Source organism: Mchenga conophoros, linkage group LG3 (genome assembly GCF_057382185.1).
Source record: "Mchenga conophoros isolate Kocher_MC1m ecotype Shallow Benthic linkage group LG3, M_conophoros_male_GT1.1, whole genome shotgun sequence".
Classification (NCBI taxonomy): Eukaryota; Metazoa; Chordata; class Actinopteri; order Cichliformes; family Cichlidae; genus Mchenga; species Mchenga conophoros.
The window spans coordinates 10,459,028-10,481,715 of NC_140528.1; the positions used below are offsets into that span (position 1 = coordinate 10,459,028).

At 43.0% G+C, this 22,688-nt stretch overlaps 1 protein-coding gene and 2 long non-coding RNA genes across 3 annotated transcripts; all 3 read left to right on the forward strand.

Annotated features, from left to right (window-relative positions):
• Positions 1–1,497: 1,497 nt before the first annotated feature.
• Positions 1,498–11,676, forward strand: LOC146577228 (uncharacterized). Its single transcript, XR_014889245.1, has 3 exons — positions 1,498–1,823; positions 7,739–7,844; positions 11,398–11,676. It is a non-coding gene; the product is annotated as an uncharacterized LOC146577228 (long non-coding RNA).
• Positions 2,191–4,388, forward strand: LOC146577229 (uncharacterized). The gene is made up of 2 exons (XR_014891636.1): positions 2,191–2,939; positions 3,826–4,388. It is a non-coding gene; the product is annotated as an uncharacterized LOC146577229 (long non-coding RNA).
• Positions 11,677–11,728: 52 nt separating the features above from the next.
• Positions 11,729–12,417, forward strand: LOC146577230 (uncharacterized; the record flags this gene model as incomplete). Its single annotated transcript, XM_085267639.1, has 1 exon — positions 11,729–12,417. A coding segment is annotated over exon 1 (675 nt), but the record flags the coding sequence as incomplete, so codon positions are not given.
• Positions 12,418–22,688: the final 10,271 nt, after the last annotated feature.

Here is a 22,688-nt window from a genome sequence, read left to right on the forward strand (position 1 = left end):
GTTGTTTCTGCCTTAGGCTCGGTGCACAGACTCACTACGGCATATCACCCTCAGACAAATGCTACTGAACGCGTCAACCGGACTCTGAAAACTGCAATCCGCGCTTATGTAGGTGATAAGCACACATCATGGGACAAGTTTCTCCCTCAGATTTGCTTTGCTCTGCGCACCGCCCCCCATGACAGTACAGGTATGACTCCTGCCATGATGCTTTATGGTCGTGAGTTAGACACCCCGCTTGACCTTATCACTCAGCCTTCTACAGCAGGTGTTGATGAACCGGGTGTGCCTTACCCTGAGACTCTGAGAGCCTCCCTGCAGGAAGCTCACGACCACGCCAAAGCAGCTTTGGACTATAGCCATGACAGACAAAAACATTACTATGACTTGAGACATCGACATGCCACGTTTCGTGTTGGTGACCTTGTGAGAGTTAAGACGCACCCCAGGTCAGACGCTCAGTCTAACTTTACTGCTAAACTTGCACCACTGTTTCAGGGACCATTGTGTGTATCTCAGAGACTCAGTGATGTTAATTACAGGCTCACTTGGGTGGACTCCGGTGTGGATGCAGGTGTTTATCATGTTGTGAACATGCAACCGTTCCATACCCGGGACTCTCTCACTTCCAAAGAACATTCTGTTTCATTGCCTGCTGAGAGAGAGACCGCAGAGGGTCTGAACTCCCTGGCCCCCCTGCAGACACTGACATTGACTCTGAGCCATTCCCCTTTGATTTACCGGACATTGACTCTTCTTCTGGTGTGGGCGCTGTTCCAGAGAGTGTTTCACCCAGATCTGTCCAGCACCCAGCTGCTGGTGGACATTACAATCTCAGGCCCAGACGTTGCCCCAGAGTTACGTCTGGCTGGAGCAACAAAAGATGGACTAATGATTTTCACACAACCAGGCTTGATCTGAAGTGAAATGTTTTGGTTAAACCTGTTTGATGCTGTCTTGTTGCATTGCTACTTTGAGTCATGATATGTAGATGTTTCTGTTTGGTTCATTCTTGGCATTTACTTAGAAAAAAAAGAGAACAAAAGAAAAAAGTGAAAAAAACTGTACATATTTGTCTTATTTTCACCAATTTCATTTTTAAATGGTCTTTTGCCCTGTGTGTGTGCACCAATCTTAGCTGTAACCTCTATGTATAGGGTACTGTTTGGTGTGGTGTGTGCTTTTTCAGCTGTGTACGGCTGAGGACAGCCTTTTTCTCACCAGGGGGGGACTATATAACAGTTGCTATTGTAATGCAGTGTATCACCACATGGCGGCGCCTCTTGTCTCACGACTGGTGTCACCCCCTTTTTGTTCTTCTTCGCACTCCTCCTGTAATGGATGCTCCCGTGTGTACGCGGACTAGTGTGCTCTTTAGTAATGTGTGGTAGAGGTAGCACTTTTATTTTTGATATTGTAAATAAATGAGTACTTTTTGGAAAGTCAGAAGCTGTTGCTCATTCGCTATCCACCTGCACACCTCCGCGGCTGGCTTCATCTCCACTGCACGTTACAATATGTTGATTTTTTTCGCCTACTCATATCATAATTTTTTTACTCCTGGTTCTGTATGTTCATGTTCTGTTCTTTTGTAAACTTCATCTGTTTGTATGTTGTATACTCATTGTGTTTCAATAAAGTTCGATTTAAAAAAAGGTACGTTCTAAACGAAGCTTCAGACGTCACTGATCACGTGACTCTGGCCAAACGAATCAAGCCTCGACACGGTGCTTCTGAAGCAGCGCGTTGATCTTTCTGACACACGCACCGGAGCGTCAGCTTCAAGCGGACCATCACTACGTCTCACATCTAAAGGTGTCAAGGTAACTTTGAACTGAGTTCAGTCAATCTGGAGTTTTTCCAAGTTTTCTGTTGCTCTCTGTGAGAGAAGAGCGTTAAAGGCGGGGCTCTCCAGAGTCCAGCAAAACAGGAAACCACAGCTGGGTGTGTGTAAGTGTGCAAACCAATAGAATGCATCGTGGTGGGGGGGCATCACGGGCATTGGCAAGAAAAAAATAAAATAATCGGTCGTACCCATGCTTCCCCGACGTCATGCCAGCGCATATTGGGAAATTCGTAGGCACCGATCGGTTTTCTATCAGCCATTTGCTGGGAGTAAGGGCGCCCTCCGTTTGCGAGGTGCGCCTGCTGCTGGCGGCACAGGGAGGAGAGGGCGGGGCGGCGGGGAGTCTCTGGCTGGCTGGAGCGGCATCTAATAACCAACTCGCAAAACAAAATAAAAACAACACAACAAACAGATATTATGATACAGACTTATAATCTGCACCGATGTTTTTTCTAAATTCTATAAAGTGAGCGCGAGAGCCCTCGGTGCACCTGCGAGCTGCTGAAGTCAAAGTAAACTTTATTGTCATCTCCGCTACAGACAGTCCAGCATATAGAGAGACGAGACGACGAGGCTGCAGTTACAGCGGTGCAAGTACACAAACAATAAATATAAGAAGAGTAACGGTGTGTTCACACCGAACGCGATGGACGCGAATAAAACGCCCCAAACGCCCCTAATTTGACGCGTGCACATTCGCGTCTCAACGCGTGTCCAAGAAAAATCCATCGTCAACCGGAAATGTGGGAGGAATGTGGGAGGAAGTTGTGCCAGACATCTTTGCAAGATGGCAGCTGTCGAGCTAGCGCTTGAAGAGAGACTCTCCCTTCTCTATGTACTGTGGAGAGCAGAGCAGCAGCGTAAAAGACGTCCTCGCCGTACCTGGGTCCATCAGGTCCTCCAGAGGCGTGAGCAGTTTGGTGAGTTTCACCATTTGCTCCAGGAGCTGCGCCTGGATGACGGCCGATTCCAGCGCTATCACCGTCGGCCAGTTTGAGGACCTGCTTTCCCTCGTCGGTCCCAGAATCGCCCGCCTAGACACCAACTACAGGCGCTCAATCCCACCTGCAAAGCGCCTGTCCGTCTGCCTGAGGTTAGTAAAAGTATTTAATACGGTAGTTCTTTAATGATACCTGTGCTAATATATGCTAAACCATCCATTTATACACTGCTAACATGGATGTGCTATGCTAACAGTGAATGCTGTCGGTGTTTACTGAAAGAAAACTGTGGTACAGAGACGACTCTTTATAATATTTCTAGTGATACTCAGAAGGTCTCATCAAGTCCCGATTTAATTCGATTTATGCTGTTATCAGTGTTTGCAATGATAGCATGGCTGTGGTGTCACATCAATGTATGCGCTCGGTGTTTGCTGATATCAAACTGTAGCATTAGGACCACTGAGTTAACCTTGTAGTGATACTCACTCCTTTATATTTAGACCTGGTTTAATTCTGGGATAGTTGAATGTTTGTATATAATCCCTGCAGCTGTCAGACTCTATAGCAGGGGTCACAGCCTTTATTAAAACAGAGTTAGATAAAACTGAACAGTTTGGTTCATCTTTAGTTACATGGTTCTATCTTGATAAGCTGTCTTATCACAGATTAATTTTTCAAAAATATTAATGATTTAAGCAAGGAAAGGGCTACATGTCAACATACAACTCTTTATTTCTATTAATGTCTTACTTCATTCCTACCTGATTGACATGTTTAGGAATTATGAGTGATTGGCTCACTGTAGTTGTGAAAGTTGCTACCAATCAAATTATGATATGTTAAAGTTAAAACAAAACAACTGTTTTAGATATTATCTAATATACATTTTGTAATTATCCTTATAATTACAAAATGTTTTATGTAAGATTTAAGTTTTGTGATTTAAATCTGACATCAAAAAAGTATTTTGGAATTTGAATAATGTATTTTGTAACTGCAGCACACATAATACTGATTTTGAACAATTTTGTCCAGGTTCCTTGTCACCGCGGACTCCTTCAGCACCAAGCGTTCAGTTACAGAGTCGGTGTGTCCACGGTGAGCCAGATCACCCCCCAGGCAGCGACGTCCATCTGGGACTGTCTAGTGGACGACTTCATGGCTGTGCCTTCACCTGGAGACTGGCGGTCCATCACAGAGGGATTCCAGGAGCGCTGGAACTTCCCTCTGTGCTGTGCAGCTCTGGATGGGAAGCACATCCAGACAAAGGCACCCCATATATCATATAGGAGACACACACATTGATATACACTAAATATTTATTTCATTTCTTTTTTGTGGTGCCCAAATTTATGCACCTGCTTGATTTTGTTTGAACAATTATTGCACACTTTCTGTAAATCCAGTAAACTTCTTTTCACTTCTCAAATATCACTGTGTGTGTCTCCTGTATGATATTTAACTGACATTTTTTATTGTAACAACCAACGATTTATACAGGAAAATGTCTATTAACAAGGTTGCCCAAACTTTTGCATCCCACTGTATTAGTATATTTTGTCATTAGTATAATATGAAATAAATTCTACATGTGTCAAGTCGTGTGCCAACATTTGCTGTGTAGTAGAACTGAGACATCAGTCATTATAAAAATTTATTTGAAATAATATTAAAATTCTCAAACAGAAAAACATTAAACATAAATATATAAAATATAAGAATTTACAGAGAGACAGGAATAAAAAGGACCAGCTGCTCTCCAGAGCAGGAACAAGGCTGAGGAGGAAATGCTCCATTGGAGACTGGTGTGAACTCTTCAGGGACTCCAGGATGGCCAGCTCCACCGCCGATGGACCGTCCTGGGACCCGTCCCTCATCTGCCTCGGAGCCGTCCTCCTCTGTGGGCCTGTAAAACAGCACAAAACACAAAGAAATGAGAAGGCTGCTACTAGATTTTAATTTCAACATTGAAAAAAACAAAAACAGGATATAATCAGATTGGTTGTAGATATTTAGTAAAGGTGATCACAAGGCAATCCCACCGACTAAAAAGGTATCAGTGCTTGCTGTACATATCTGTGGGTGCAGCAGCAGGAGCTCAGGGACTGGGGATGCTCTGCTGCAGAATCAGTTGGTTCTATCAATACAGTATTAAATGTTAACAGGTTGGATATGAATGAATATTCTTTATTGTCATTGTCACAGGTACAATGAAATTGAAAGATGTCTCTGGTCAGTGCAACATCACAAAAGATAAATACTTAAAAACTATAATTAAATACTTAAAAACTATAATGATAGGATATAAAAGATAGAAATACATATAAAATACAGTATTCTCATACCGTAGATACACCCAAGCAAGATATAATAATCGTAGAGTAGACAGTGGTCCCTCATTTATTGCAGCAGGGGTTCTCAGAATAACTAGCCCCTGGCCACGCACTTTATACACTTTTTTCCACACACACACATGAACATTGGTCACAGTTCTCACAATTGATTCTCAAAGTGCAAACCTTTGTAGATTGCAAAACGTAAAAGTATTATTATGCCGCGGTTTGTCTTCATCTGCCCGCCACTTTCGTGCACCTTTTTCCCTCGCGGTGCAGGTGTCTATTTCCGAATGAGGCTCATAGTTATGGGTGTTTTTGTGCTGTTTTTTCTATTGGACGCGATGGTTATCAAAACCAAACATGATAAATTTGGCAAGCGCAGGAGACACGACACGGAGCAGATTTGTCAATCAGGCTGCAGAATGCAATGCTGTACGGTGCAATAAAAAAATCAGCGAAAAAGCGAAGCAGTGACGGATGAGCGGGACCACTGTGTGCTGTTTATTAATAAAAAATATATATTCCTATATGACAACATTCATAAAAGCAGAACGGTATTTGTACGTCAGTGGGAAAATAGCAGTGGCTTGCTAGCTTTTGTGCGGCTTCCCCGGGTCAGTGAAAACTTTCAAAAGAGAAATGAATGAACTTACCAGGTTGCCCGATCTCTTCACATATCTTCCTCCAAGCTCGGTCCTTTTTATTCCTGTCTCGGTACAGAAAGCAGCTGGTGTCGTACAGCTCCGAGTTGTTTGCTACGCGTTGATTAGCCTTCCCTCCATTGAAGTATGAAGGGATTTGGCTGGATCTGCCCCTTTGACCTAGGTCACAGCCACGTCACCAGGCTCCTGATTGGTTGTCGTGGCGCGATTTGACGCTGGAGTTCAGCTTTTTCCAACTCGAGCGGTAGACGCGAAACGCGTATGCACAAAATGCAACACAAAAACTCACGCGCGTGGTTTTATTCGCGCGTCAAACGCGCCAGACGCGCTACACTGACGCGCGTTTCACGCGTTTTCGCGACGCAAATCTGCTTCCGAATTTTCGCGGGACCCGCAATCGCGCGTCATCGCGCCTTTCCATTGACTTTACATGTAAACCTGACGCTCTATTCGCGTCCATCGCGTTCGGTGTGAACACACCGTAAGAAAATAAATCTACACTTTAGGACTCGGGGTAAAGGATCAATAACAATTTAAATTTATAATTTACAGTTTGATGATTTAAAGTCTCACACAACCCGTCAAAAGGGGCGGGGCCGGCTGCTTCCAAGTAGAGCACATTTCATTTATAATGATGTAAATCCAAGCCCATCATGGATTCACGATCTGAATCCTGGGTTGTGTGAAATCCCAGAAATCAACCTTAGACAAAGTGAATCTGTGAACTAAGGTGTAGGTCTGTTAGGTTAATTGTGCTGATCCTCGGGTTGGGGGATTTGTGTTTGTACTGGAGCGCAAAATTCAAACCAATGGAAGATGGACAATAAAAGTTCAAAGCCATCAGGTGCTCAGGTTAGAAAAAAGAGAAAAGATGCAGGTAAGCAGACGTGTGATTGGATAATGGCAGGTCATCCTGAACCAATCAGACTAAACTCCAAACAATACATTATGTTACAGATTTTAATATTAATTAGTCATTGTTACTTGTTGATTTGTCCTTTTCTCATTGTGTGACGAATTATGACGACTGTTTGGTAGCTGTTATTGTCTCTCTCTCTCTCTTCATGTGTGTTTCTCTGGTGAAACAATAGTTTTGTGTTAATGTTAGGGCTGCACGATTTTGCATAAAATGAGAATCACGATTTTTTGGCTTAGAATTGAGATCATGATTCTCTCATAACAATAAATAAACATAAAACAACAAATGTCTCATGTTTTGTTGTTGCAGCAAAATGTTGTCCTGCTTGAAATTCCGTCTCCACCGTTGCTCGACGCTGCGTGTACAGAGCAGGTAGTGCAACAATAGAAAAATAGTTGCGGGACGGCACTGTGTAGCGTTTGTCTAGGGTGTTGATCGTTTTCCTAAATCCCTCGTTTTGCACAGTGTTGATGGAGCCATATCTTTGGTCAGGTGATAAGTGATAGCCTCCGTAATGTCTTTGTGCCTGCGGGAGTTCGACGTGTATAGGGAAGCGCTGTATAAGGTTCCCGTTATTGATGTTTGGGTGGTTGACCGGGACGGATTTTCTCCTGTCACTTTCTCGTCATCCCTGACGTGCTCTCCGTTGTTGTTTCCCTGCTAATTTTAGCATCACACGGCACAGCTTCTGTATCACGTGGTATAAGGCTCCGCCCTTGTCATTTGTTGAGCAGGAAGAGTGAGCGCTTGTTTTCATACGGAGTACGTCCCAGATCAAAATGCGGTACATTTGATCCCTGTTGTCTTTGCTTGATGATTGGTTTGAGTCTTGACAATCCACATTGCTGGCGTTGCATCTTTCAATGGCAGCAATGGCAGGTATCAGTGCTCAAACCTTTTGTGTTTGTTTCCAACAAGTTGCCCACCTCGGGAAACAAAAATGTGTTCTTTTACTTGTCAGATGAACATATGAGACACTTTGACTCTTCAGTGCAGTGTGGAGCCTAACAAAGATCTGTTTTGTGTCCCAGCTGATCAGCAGGAGGAGGAGAGTCTGACGGAGCAGCAGAGGAACATTTTCAGCTACTTGGACTCAGCTCAGCCACTACAGAGGAAACAATGAGCTCAACACAGAAGGTGACAGACAGAGCAGGACCATATGACCAAAGATATTTATCACCATATACATCTGAACATTTGCCATAACGATGTAGCTGACGATAGAATTGACACCAGACAAAATACTTTACAGCTGCACAACTTTATTAAAAACCCATCAATGTATTTTCACTGAAACAAGCAGCTGTTGTTTATGTACATTAAAGTTATATAAAAATGTAACAGTGCAAATGCAAATTCCTCGCTGACAGTTTAACCAAAAGGCGTTTCCAGTGGAAACTGGCCGACACATCCTGAGCATAACCATGTATAATATCCACTAAACTTCAGAAGAGGTTATACAGTCGTGGCCAAAAGGTTTGAGAATTGCATAAATATTGGAACCTGGAGAAGTTGCTGCTTAAGTTTTTATAATAGCATTTTGCCTGCACTCCAGAATGTTATGAGGAGTGATCAGATGAACTGCATCGTCCTTCTTTGCCATGAAAACGAACTTAATCCCCAAAAAGCCTTACCACTGCATTTCATTGCTGTCATCAAAGGACCTGCTGAGACCATTTCAGTGATCGTCTTCTTAACTCAGGTGAGAATGTTGGCGAGCACGAGGCTGGAGATCATCATGGCTGTATCCCGATTCAGGTTCTGCAGCTTTAAAGTCCTCAAGGGCCGCGTACTCAAAGACCGCTAAGGCCGAAGTGCGAGGCTCGTAGGCTCGTGAAATGGGACGTCTAGCCTCCGTCGCGCTGCCCAGGTTGCCTAGCAACCATGATACTAACAGCTGGAAACGTTTCATACAGCTTTGTTTGACAGAAATGATGGAGAACATATTTAGTTCATTTGTTTCTACATGAGCTCTGTGTGATTTGATGAGTATCTGAGGCTGAGACCACAGGACTGTGAAACATGATTGTTGGGCTTCATTTCTGTGCTGAACAGTCGTTTAAGATTAGCTGTAAATAACAATTAGCTGATGTTGTTCATGAGACTAAAGTCATCTCACTGTGGTAATGTAAATATAATATGGCCAATATTATAGTTATTATATTGTTGGCATTACTAAATTTGGCTCAGTGCTTACATATATGTGTAAAAGCAAATGTAGGAGCTGTGATAACTGTGTCTGATAGAATGAAGAGTAGACTGATAGATGAAATATTCCTTTATTGGGTGAGAAAATCAGACCATGTCATAACTGCTTTAAGTCACACAGAATAGATATCAGAGCCTTAAACAGGCTGACTTCTGCTAAATGGGTCAAACTGGGCAGAAAGTCTACAAACACATAACATCCTTATAGAATATGATGTAACACTATAGATCAACTTAGCTCAGAATATATAAAGCATATAAACAGTTACAGCAATATGATGCAACAAACACAGCAGCTACTGATCCAAAATACTCAAAGCTTCATAGAACTGAAACCAACATTTATTTTTAGCTCCATTCTGCTGCTGATACAGACTTTAGGTTTCTGAACATTAAACTTGTTGCTGCCTTTCATAGTGTGTAACTTGAAGGCCCTGAGTACTTTCTCCCACACTGGAAACACTGGGATGATCACATTATTTGAACATTACCTAATAAGACTGATTCAGCACAGACAGTTATGTTAAACTTTTCTAGCAGTCCTTCACAAACAGGGAACAGTCTGTCTATTCTCTCCATCTGTCAGCTGCTGCTGGCTCTTCCTCCTCCTCTTCCTCACACACTGCTGAGTTTGTCCTGGTGGATCATCAGGGCTGCAAAGCCTCACAGATGATGTGCAGCAGTGGCTCCCTTAGTCTGTCCTCACTCTGGACACTTGCAGTCGTCACACATGGAAATCAAATGTGTGATAAGCTGCAGGATTCAAACACAAGTGTAACTTATAAACACATGTTCATACTTTTATTCCACAATCAGAGAGAAAGAAACAGAGAGAGAGTGCAGGACAGACAGACAGGTGACAGTCTCAGGTGTACACACTGCTACACAACAGCACCAGAGAAGCAGGATTTAGTGTTTGTGTTATTACGAGTGTAAGCAAGAAGAGTTCCAGATGGTGCAGTGGACACATGTGTGACTGCTGTGATTAAAGCATCTTTCTTTCAGCTTAACGAGTGAACCGTCAGCTCGTTCAAACACACGTTAAAGTGCGTTTGGCTCGACACCACCGAACAGAGGCAGCAATATAACACAGCTAACATTAACAGTGCTGTGAATCCTGCTTGTGCCGTGATGTTCAGGACTGCAAACCGAGCAGCATCACTGACTTTCAGCTTGTTGTGTTTGTGGATATATGACTGACTTTAATTATCCACAAAATCATCACATTCTCTGTCAGATTAAGGTCGACTATTGAACGGCGTATATTTTAAAGGCTTTAAAACCAAGTTAACGCTGAAAGTACAAACATCACTAATGTCACATAACTCTGCCGACAAAGCATAGCTATGGCTATGAAATGCTCTTTGTGTATCACTTCTTCATTATGAAAGATGTCATTAATGCACTAGTAATGTCTCATCTGGAGTATTGTTCAATCATTTGGTCAGCAGCTAATAAGACAGATCTTAACAGACTTCAGTTAGTCCAGAATAAGGCGTCCAGATTAGTGTGAAGATGTTCATACTATACTAATATTGATAAAATGCATAATAACCTTTCTTGGCTTCCTGTACAGGCTAAAATATTCTATGGCTTACTTGTAGTTCTAAAGAAAGCAATTCTGTTAAACACACCACATTTATTCTGCTCAGCTGCAGTATCCAGATGAAATACATCATCATATTACACAGTTTTCAACAAGCTGCAATTTAGTAAATGCTCGAGTTAAAAGTAACGTTTTGTAAAACTGTTACATTTAGAGCAACTTTTAAGTGGAATAAGTTGCCTTAAAAAATTAGAGAATTATTCAAAACTTCAATGAACACTTAAAAGCCGATTTACAGAGCTTTTAGTTGTTGTAAATATTGTAAGACATGATTTGTTCTTGAAATTTGTGTAATGTGCCTCAATGTTATTGATATTATTATTATTATTATTATTGATTGCTTATATTTGAACAATTGTGAAACCTCACTGTGGATGTAAGAGTGAAATTATGTGGATATCTTGAATCCACTTTATTGTGTAATATTTTATGTGAGTATTTGACGGAAGACGAGCAACATCTGTTGTGGAAGCTAACGGGGTTCCTTTAGAATAAACAAACATAGGATTTATTATCACTGAATAATTCTGTATAAATCTATACAAATTATAGAAATATGTAATAGGAAACAACAAAATGATCTAAATTATAAAAGTGTGTGTGTGTGTGTGTGTGTGTGTGTGTGTGTGTGTGTGTGTGTGTGTGTGTGTGTGTGTGTGCATGATTTTAGTGTTTGAACAGTCATGAATTATCTTTAACAGCAGGTTGGATGTAATGTGTTAGAACTACCAGCAGGTGGGGATAAGAGACCTTTAAGGTGTTTGGTGCCACGCTCCACCTTCAGGTTTAAAACTAGTGTTAATGGAGTTTGAAGGTTGAGTTTGTTCCACGACTGCATTTCACTCACTGCCTCTGTTTGTATCTCTGTCACTGCAGGACCAACATGGAGCCAGAAGTCAGCGCTCTCAGGAGGCCGACAAACCTCACAGAAGAAAGGGAGAGAAAAAACACACCTGTGACGAGTGTGGGAAGGGTTTTACTCTGAGGGCTAAACTAAAACAGCATCAGGTCATCCACACTGGAGAGAGACCGTTCAGCTGTCACTTGTGTGGAAAGTCTTTTTCCTTGAAGGGTTCCCTAAAAACACACCAACTCATCCACAGTGGAGTTAAAGCGTACAGCTGTGATCAGTGTGGCAGAGCTTTTACTCACAGTAGCAGCTTACAGAGGCATCTAGTTACCCACTCTGGAATTAAGGCATACAGCTGTGACGAGTGTGGGATGGAGTTTACTCTGAAGGCTTCACTAAAACAGCATCAGGTCATCCACACTGGAGAGAGACCGTTCAGCTGTGACTTGTGTGGAAAGTCTTTTTCCTTGAAGGGTTACCTAAAAACACACCAACTCATCCACAGTGGAGTTAAAGCGTACAGCTGTGATCAGTGTGGCAGAGCTTTTACTCAAAGTAGCAGCTTACAGAAGCATCTAGTTACCCACTCTGGAATTAAAGCATACAGCTGTGATCAGTGTGGCAGAGCTTTTACTCGCAGTAGCCACTTACAGAGTCATCTAGTTACCCACTCTGGAATTAAGGCATACACCTGTGACGAGTGTGGGATGGAGTTTACTCTGAAGGCTTCACTAAAACATCATCAGGTCATCCACACTGGAGAGAGACCGTTCAGCTGTCACTTGTGTGGAAAGTCTTTTTCCTTGAAGGGTTCCCTAAAAACACACCAACTCATCCACAGTGGAGTTAAAGCGTACAGCTGTGATCGGTGTGGCAGAGCTTTTACTCGCAGTAGCCACTTACAGAGGCATCTAGTTACCCACTCTGGAATTAAGGCATACAGCTGTGACATCTGTGGAAAAACTTTCAGCCGGAGAGGGAGCCGAAATACACACCTACGCATTCACACCAGACATGATGTGTACTGCTGTGAACAGTGTGGCAAAGAGTTTATAACTCACACACACTTACAACGACACATGTTTACCCACACTGAGGAGAGACCTTATCAATGTGACCTGTGTGAGAAGACTTTTAAATCTCCACAGCACCTGAGACGACACCAACAGATCCACACCAGAAAGAGACTCTACAAGTGCAGCTACTGTGAGGTATGTATTTATATTGTTATCTTGTCATTTTAGCCTGACTGTTTGGAACAACTCTGCTCATTAAACTGTGTTAGCATGTTAGCAATTCTACTGCATGGAAAAGCAGCTCTGAGTGATTATTCAGATTTTCCTTTCAGTTATGATTTTAGTATTACTGTAGTATTATGGTGGTAGTATTGTAGTTATTGCAGCCCAGTAAACTGAGTGTGTTAACTGAAACAGTCAAATGTAGTTGGACGTCTGCAGAGATGCTCTTTATTTCAGGCGACGTTCAGGATACAAATGTTGAAGGACTGACTTACACTGTCTTTGTGTCTTTGTTTAGAAGCAGAGCGACACAGATGGATCCAGTTCTCAACCCTGTCATCACTGTGGTGGTGGGAAAGACTTTCATTGTGACCTCTGTGGAAAAACTTTCAGTCGGCAAAATACCCTAAAACTACATCAACGTAGACACACTGGAGACAAACTGAAATACTGCAAAGAATGTGGGAGAAGCTTCTCCACAACAAGTGAGTTAAAACGACATGAACTGTTTCACAGTGGGGTTAAAAAGCACCTCTGTGATCAGTGTGGGTCATCCTTCACTACTGAAGGTGAGCTTAAATCACACAAACGAGTCCACACAGGAGAGAAACCACACAAGTGCAGACACTGTGAGAGAAGCTTCTCACAGTCAAGTAATCGTAACAGGCATGAACGTGCACACATGGAAGGAAACTACAGCTGTGACCAGTGTGACAAGAGCTTCAGGAATCTCAGTTCATACTCTGCACACAAACGATCCCACGTTACTAATAAACTGTTTCACTGTTACCAATGTGCCCAAACATTCACCTCATTGTCTGCTCTGTGCAAACATCAGCGCGATCACTCAGGGCTGAAATCACTCCCATCACTGGATCACAGTGAATCTGAAGACACAGAAAGATCCTCTGGTTTCTGTGTCAGACTCAAAAAGCTTGAGATCAGGCTCCACAGAGTTCAGATAGAATCATTTAAACTTGTGTTGAACTGAACTGGTTGCTGGGCTGAACTTCTACATAATACAGATCTACATGGGATCTTCTTTTCTGTTGTTTTACTGAGTCAGTTTTGTCCTTTTTTCTCTGTCCTGGTTTTGCTCGTCTGTAAATGATTGAAACTCAGTCAAATAGTTCATTGTTCTCCAGCAAAACGTTTTGGAAACTCATGTTTAACCTTTAAAACTCTGACATGTTTTAGCACACAAGGCTTCATCGGGGAGTTCACTCATGATTGGACCATGAGAACAAAGGTTTTTAGTTCTTTCAAAGAGAGTCTTGGAGATGTTTGATGTTTCTGTTTTTCTGAAACCACCTGAAAGAAAAACTATTTTTCTTGCTTTATGTAGTGTGGAAGTTTTTAATGTTTCTTCATCTGTGATGTTCTTGAATGTGTTCACGTGAAGATGGTACAAATAAACTGTCCTTTCAGCTTTAGCTCCTAATTTATTCATTATTTATGGTTGTAGCACAGCAGCCGTCTCTTGATTAACACATGGAGGGCTCGGGATCTGATGGTGTCGTCTCCCTAATTTGCCCACTCAGTAAATCTCACTCATGGCCAAGAAATTGAAATAAACCTTGTTTCCCTGCTGGATAGTGATCCACTGTAACTCTGCTCCTCCTTCCTGTTTAGGATTTCTGTGGCTGAAGTAAAATTCCCTCCATCCATCACTTATCCCAGCTAACCCAAAGTGAAATAAAGTTTTGCTCGTCTTAAAAAAGCATTACAATAATGGGCATTACCAATGCAAACTGAATGATACAGAAGATGAAAGAAGAGACTTTGATCAGTTAATAAAGCTCATGATCTGGATTCATTGTGGCTGCTACACAGATACTTCTGGGTCACTTCTCTCAGTTAGGAACCTTCCTCACCAAACTGACTGTTGGACCACACCCCTGGTTTCATGAGAAATTGTTTCAGCCATGATTTCTCTTCCTGTATTTCAGAGTAAAGACTGAAGTGACAAATGGAAGCATGTTTAAAAAACACAATGTGAGAGAGACGTTGAGGTCCTTAGAAGTTACCCTGGGTTTTTCTGTCACCCTGCTAGATGTTACACACCTTGTTATTGGACTGATTTCTACTGCTGGACTACTCCTGCGGAGAGTAACAATACTCTTACTAATTAGCTGCCTTTCACACCTTTGGGGATATTTATTTTTGTGTTTGCAGCGCTGTGAGCCAGAACAGCGAGAGAAAAATCTGCAACAGCGACGAGCCGAATGCTTACGTGAATCGCAGCAGCTGCACATGTGCTACGCTGAATTAGAGGATATCTTTGCTCTGGATTTCTATTTCTACTTTTTCATTTCTATATGATTCTTCTTGCATCTAAACAAAGATGATTCAATTTGCTAAATGTTGATGGCTCTTCGTGCTCAGGTGTAAATGAGACGTAATATTTGCTCTTGGTTTGGTTCTCCTGTACAGAACCTTGCAGTACAACAGAAACCTAAAAACATTATTTGTAGTTGTTATTCTTAGTTGTTCTGCTGCCTAAATACCACAGGGTCTGATTATGAAGTTATTGAGCTGCACATACTTTACGACCTGCTTAAGTTGGAGGTCACAGCGTCTGTAGAGCAGCTGGAACATAATGAAGTCTACAAGGTTATGTCATGGTCCGCGGCCCGGCGTCCGGGGTGCTGTTGGGATGCCCACGGGCGTGGCTGCTAACCCCACACCTGCACCCCATCCCAAGCGATCACCAGGTGGACTATTTAATCCTGCCCTACCTGCTGCTCCACGCCAGTCCGTAGTCGCCTCTCAGCGGTAACGTACACCTGCGGGAAAAACTCTTATGACAAACTCTCCATCGGAACTAACACTGTTTTTTTTGCCCTGTGTACCCAGATCACAACTCGGCGTTTTTTACGAGCCACCTGCCTGTCCACCTGTCCGTCTGAGATTCAGATCACCATCAGCCTCGCCGTCTCGACCCCTTTGGAGCTCCCCCCCCCTCTGGTTCACTCAGCCCGGCTATCACCGTGAGACGCATACTCCACCTTCCCTCGTATGCTGCCTTTTTTTTCCGCACCCCAGTAATCTGTTTCTCTTTTTGTTTTACAGCCTCTCACAGCCCCGCTCTCGGCGTTCCCTGCGCGGTTCACCTTCCCAGGCCCTCGGTTTCTTCTGGTTCCATACGTTGTTTTTCCGGCTACCCTCATGGGACACCTTTAGTTGTAATAAAATGTACTTTCTTTATTCTCTCCTACCCTGGTGTGTGTGTTCTGCTACTGAGTCCAGCCTGCGCTCGGAACTTCGGTTCATGACAGTACGGACTGGCCAGTATGGACCCAGCAGATCCACTCCGCTCCGCTATTAATAAACAGGGCGCTATCCTCGGTCGCCACGATCAGCAGCTCCAGTCTCTCCAAGACCGTTGTCAAGAGCTGAGTGACACTCAGAATAAGTTACAAACTAGGCCTCCCGACCCCGTGCACCGCGGCGTTTCACCTCCGCCGCTGGAACCCTTCCACGCGGAGTTGGACCTGTGTGGGGGGTTCCTTTTCCAGTGCTCCTTGTTTTTCAGTCGCACGCCTCACGCGTTTCCCACGGATGCTGCTAAGATCTCCCACTTCGTGGGATTGTTACAGGGGCGTGCTCTAGCATGGGCTGAAGCTTACTTAAACTCTCACCCCATTCGTGATTGTGATTACGATGAATTCCTGGAGGAGTTCCAGGCTACGTTTTCCCCTCCGGTTTCGGAGGACGATGCCGCGCAGAAGTTGCTGGGGCTCCGTCAGGGGCGGTGCAGTATTGCGGAGTACCTAGTTGAATTCCGTACCCGAGCGGTCGCCGTAGGTTGGCCCGATTCGGCCCTTCGTGGGTTTTTTTTACGGTCATTAAACGACCAGATGAAGGACCAACTAGCATTTCACGAGGAGACCAGATCCTTTGAAGAATTAGCCTCCCTCGCCCGTAGGATCGATAGACGCTTGCGGGAGAGGGACGCCGAGCGGCGGCCTAAGCCTATGGGCTCCGTAGTACGCCCCGGGATCCGCGTTTCTCCGCCCCCAGCTGCGTGTGCGCGCTCTCCGTCGCCTCCGGACGGGATTCCCGGCCGCGTCCTCAAGTCATGCGCGGCTCAGCTGGCTGGAGTGTTCACACACATCTTCAACCTTTCCCTCTCTCTGTCTGTAGTCCCAGCCTACTTCAAAATGGCCACCATCGTCCCTGTACCCAAATCCTCCACCATCTCCTCATTGAACGACTGGCGACCTGTAGCCCTGACCCCCATCATGAGCAAATGCTTCGAGAAGCTGGTCAGGGACTTCATCCGCTCTGCACTACCCGACTCACTGGACCCTCTACAGTTCGCATACCGCCACAACAGGTCCACTGATGATGCCATAGCCCTGACACTACACACTGCCCTGTCACACCTGGAGAAGAGAGACACGTATGTGAGGATGCTGTTTGTAGATTACAGCTCAGCATTCAATACCATCGTTCCCTCGAAGCTGGACAGGAAACTGCAGGATCTAGGACTGAGCAGCTCCCTCTGCAGCTGGATCCTTAGCTTCCTGTCTGACAGACGCCAAGTGGTCAGACTGGGCAGCATCACCTCATCCCCCATCACACTGAACACTGGTGCTCCACAGGGGTGTGTACTGAGCCCTCTCCTGTACTCACTCTACACCTACGACTGCATAGCCACTAACAGCTCCAACATCATTGTGAAGTTTGCGGACGACACTACAGTGGTGGGTCTTATCACCAAAGGTGATGAGATGGCTTACAGGGAGGAGGTCAGCGCCCTGACCCACTGGTGTCAAGACAACCATCTCACCCTCAACATAGCAAAGACAAAGGAGTTGATAGTGGACTTCCGGAGGTGCAGAGAAGTACACACCCCCATCACCATCAACGGCGCTGCTGTGGAGAGAGTGAGCAACTTCCGTTTCCTTGGAGTACATCTGGCTGAGGATCTTACGTGGTCAGTACACACAAACAAAACAGTGAAGAAGGCGCAGCAGCGCCTCTTCTTTCTCAGGAGACTGAAAAGATTCGGCATGAGCCCCCGCATCCTCAGGACCTTCTATCACTGTGCCATTGAGAGCATCCTCACTGGATGCATCACCACCTGGTATGGCAACAGCACCGCCTACAACGGGGAGGATCATCAAGGACTCCAGTCACCCCAGCCATAAACTGTTCAGACTGCTTCCATCAGGAAGGAGGTTCTGCAGCATCCGGTCCCGAACCAGCAGACTGAGAGACAGCTTTTTCCATCAGGCCATCAGACTGCTGAACACGTCATAGACACCTCAGCTTCACTACTGGAACTTCAACATTATGCACTCCACACTGTATATAAATGCCACTTGTTTTGCACATATTCAACTCTGTATATTTTATATATTTTATTTATTATTATTTTTTTACTATTTAATTTGTAAAAATGTGTATACACACACACACACACACGTAGGAAAATATTTAGTATACACATCCAGAAATGCATACACTATTATATATTGTACATATATTTATTAGTTTCAGGTTGGCCATTCTTGTATTTTGCTCGTTTGTGTTGTTGTGTTTGCACATCTCTGTTGCTTGTGGGGCTCGCACACAAGAATTTCACTCGCATGTGCTGTGCCAGTGTGCCTGCACATGTGATGTGACAATAAAAGTGATTTGATTTGATTTTTTACTTTGATTAGTATACATGAATTTTATCAATAGTAAAAATAATGAATAATTCATGTATAACTTTTATTGTGTTTTGTATATTAATTATATTTAAATAGAGATGTTGACCCTGTCTCTACAGTAGCATCAGTGTAACATACATTATTGGTCCAAGCTGTCATAAATGGGGAGCCTGATCCTTTATTATGAAAACATGACGAGTATTTTTCTTGTCAGTTGGGAAGAAGTTGGTCTTTTTTTCCTTCTTTTTGCTCAGTTTGTCTTTTCTTTGATAATTGAAACTCTGATCAAACCTACTCATGTTCACAGCATGTAAAAGCAGCTGACAGTCCGTGGCATTGTTGTTTGTAGAGGTGCAGTGTAGTGGGAGCATAAATCAAAAGAAAACAGTAACATTTATGTAATAAAACATTTGAATGAAAATGAACAGGCCCTTTATGAACTTCAAAGGGATCTGAAAACAACACTTTTTAAAAGAGTATCTTGGGGTGTAGGTGGTCAAAATAGAAAACTGAGCTGAGACTCTAAGTTCAATCCATCCATTCGTTTTTACTTAGGAGGAAGAAATGTCAGGCTGGTGCAGGCTGGTTAGGTGCATGTGGTTATCTTTACCTAAATGAGTTCACTTTGTGGCTGCCAGGTTGGGCAGAAGTACCTGTCCCCTGTTAGGCTTAGCAAGGTTCTCCAGGAGTTTCTCCATGGGTAGAGCTTCTAGCTCCTCCAGCACATCTGTGGCCGTGCAGGCTGCCACTTTCTTGGTTGCTCTTTTTACCCCACTGGTGGATGAGCTGCAATGGTCTCCATTTGTCCCATATGTGTTTACTTCTTCTTCTTCTTTTGCATATTAAACACATTATTCTGTTTCTATGTATTTGCTATGATTTGCTATTTGTTAAGTAACATTGCTTCACTCACTATGCCGGGTTTGTGTGTGGAAGCATTCAGTTGCTGGCAAATCAAACATTCTGCAAATGAAGCTGAATACTCAGTTACATGTTTCTTTACATCTTATTATGTTACAGATTAAGTCATTTGTTCTTACTTTGTTTGTCTTTTCAGTCTTCATGAGGGTCAGGTGTGGGGAAACACCCGCCCGGCATTTCCTCATTTTAAAGTCCTGCTGATGTCAAACATGACAGAGGCGTGGAGGAGGCCATTGCTCTGCACTGCATCATCCATCAGCAGGTCCTTTGCAGCAAATGCCTGAAGTTTGACAATGTGATGTCTATTGTTGTGAAATGCATCAACCAAATCAGATCCAGGGGCTTAAAGCACCGAAGGTTCTGTGCTTTTTTAGAGGAAATGGAGTCAGAATATGGGGATGTGCTCGACTTCACTGAGGTACGTTGGCTCAGCAGGGGAAATGTATTAAAGAGACTTTTTGAGTTGAGAGCAGAAGTGAAGCCTTCATGGAGAAGGATGGAGTTAGTGTTCCTGTGCTAACTGATCCCAAATGGCTCATGGACTCAGCTTTTCTTGTTGATATGACACATGAGCTTAATGTACTGAACAAGACGTTACAAAGCCAGGGGCAACTTGTCAGTGCTGCCTATGACAACGTGAGAGCATTCTCCACAAAACTGGCGCTCTGGAAAGCTCAGCTCTCTCAGACAAACCTTTGCCACTTCCCAGCATGCAAGGCACTCGTGGATGCAGGCACACCATTCAGTGCTGACGAGTATGTTGATGTCATTTTGATGCTACAGGAGGAATTTGATCACAGATTTGCTGACTTCAAGACACACAGAGCCACCTTTCAAATGTTTGCGGACCCCTTCTCCTTTGATGTGCAAGATGCCCCTTCTGTGCTTCAAATGGAGCTCATTGAGCTGCAGTGCAACTCTGAACTCAAAGCAAAGTTCAGGGAGGTGAGTGGAAAAGCAGAGAAGCTTGGACAATTTTTGAGAGAATTGAGCCCTAGTTTCCCTCGGCTTTCCCGAATGTTCAAGCGGACCATGTGCCTTTTTGGTAGCACATACTTGTGCCAAAAGCTCTTCTCCACTTTGAACTTCAATAAGTCCAAGTACAGGTCCAGACTTACGGATGATCATCTTCAAGACATACTGAGGGTCGCAACTGCTTCCTCCCTCAGGCCAAATCTGGCTCGGCTATGCGAGAGGAAACGCTGCCAGGTCTCTAGCAGCAAGGAGTAGGCAAGAGAAGCCATGTTCAGAAGAACAGTTCATTTTCTACAGTGTTCCATTCATGTTCAGAAGAAGGTTATAGAACTGTTAATACAGACATTTCAATCTAAATACAGCAGATATAGAAGACTGTGGTGTGCATGCCAGAGCACTCTGGAAGGCACACAGAGTCTTTACAGACTACTGAGGATCAAACCTCTATCATCATGCAATCGATTATACAACTCTAAGCATATATGATTAAATATTTCTAAGCATAAATGACAATCAACAATATAAACCTTACAGCTGGTTTTAAAAGCAGAATTTATTTGTTTCTCAAATGAGAAAGAGCTATCGAGAAACACTCCTAAATCTTTAGTTCTGAACTTTTCCAGTGGGCCAAGGTCAACATTATCTGCTAATGCTAAATAAGCTGCCGTTATTAACTAATAACGGCATCACAACATTGAGCTGACGTAGGCCCCTATTAGCACCTATGTCTAATTTAAGGCAAATACGCATTAGAACCTAATGCTCATATCGTTTTCCTTTGCTTTATAACAATGTGAGCAGCTACTGCTAAATAGCATTAGCTAATAACAGCAGTCTAATTCAATGCAAGTTAGCATCATTTGCATTATAACGATGTGAGGAGTTAATGCAAATAATGCTGCCATTAGCGGCTAATTCTAATTAGGGGTGAATAATTATCCGATCGTTCAAAGTGACGTCACTAGCCGTGTCTGGGCCTAAACTCTGCTGCAGGTCCATATATCAAATGATCACTGTGGCATTACTGAGAGTTCAAACACTGTCTTAAGTCTTTCATCTTTAATAAAATTATCAGCGTTCTCCTCTACCATATGGAACGCCAGGACTGCGATAATGAATTAATTAAATACACCATTAAATAATTAATTAAATGTGTCAATAATTAATTAAAATCGGAAATAAGTAAGTTACATAAATATTTACGACACACGTAATTAATCAATTATTGACACATTTAATTAATTAATTAATTACACAGTTTAATTAATTATTGACACATTTAAATAATTATTTAATGGTGTATTTAATTAATTCATTTTGGCACAGTTGACTCCTTCAGGTCTCACCATGAAATAATTTTATCTGTCAGCCTCACCCATCAAACTCAGGGGGCGGGGCTAATGCTGATCGAGGCTAAACCATTGCTTTGGCCTGGTGGCCATTGTTTTTAGCACACAACAGCCAGCTTGTGGAAACTAACAGAACTAAACTAAACTCTGTTTGTGTGTCACCAAATACCGTTTTAATATTTTGGTGGTTTAATCTTCATGTGTCTGGTCGGTTTGTCAAGATACAGCCTCTTTGCAAAAGTGCTTCGATGATTTCGGAGATGTCTGCCCAGTCTCACGGCAAACCCGGTCGCCTCGCAAGCAATCGAGCTGTTATTACCACCGACAAAGCGCAGGCCCCGGTACACAGCTGTAATAACCCCCGCTGACTTCTTTTACTGAGGTTATATTTATCGGTGTTTTATTTCCTGATGTTCTTATGTGTCCTACGTGTTTCAGTCGCCAATTCTGAATTATAACTAACATTAAAAACATGTTTAAGGAGGAATTAAATACATTATTATATTATTATATAGAGAATTAAATACACCATTAAATAATTATTTAAATGTGGCAATAATTAATTAAAATGTGAAATAAATAAATAATTAAATGTGTAAATAATTAATTAAATGTGTAAATAATTAATTAATAGCATGTGTCGTAAATATTTATGTAATTAATTATTTCCGATTTTAATTAATTATTGCCACATTTAATTAATTATTTAATGGTGTATTTAATTAATTCATTATGGCAGTCCTGGCGTTCCATAACACCAGGTGTAACAACTGAGTTTAACATCCAGGCATCCGTGAAAACGGAATTTACGACATTTAACAGAGTGAGAAGTTAGCAGGAAGTTAGCTCGCTAGCTTCCATCTAAATACAATGTAGCATGTCCTGACTGCGGGGTTTTGGAAACAAATTAAAACGTACAGCTCTGCAGCACAGTGGCACGGTGGTTAGCACTGTTGCCGCACAGCAAGAAGGTCCTGAGTTCAATTCCACCATCAGGCCGGGGTCTTTCTGTGTGGAGTTTGCATGTTCTCCCCGTGTTTGTGTGGGTTCCCTCCGGGTACCCCGGCTTCATCCCACCGTCCAAAGACATGCAGCTTATGGGGATAGGTTAATTGGATAATATAAATTGTCACTAGGTATGAATGTGAGTGCGAATGGTTGTCTGTCCCTG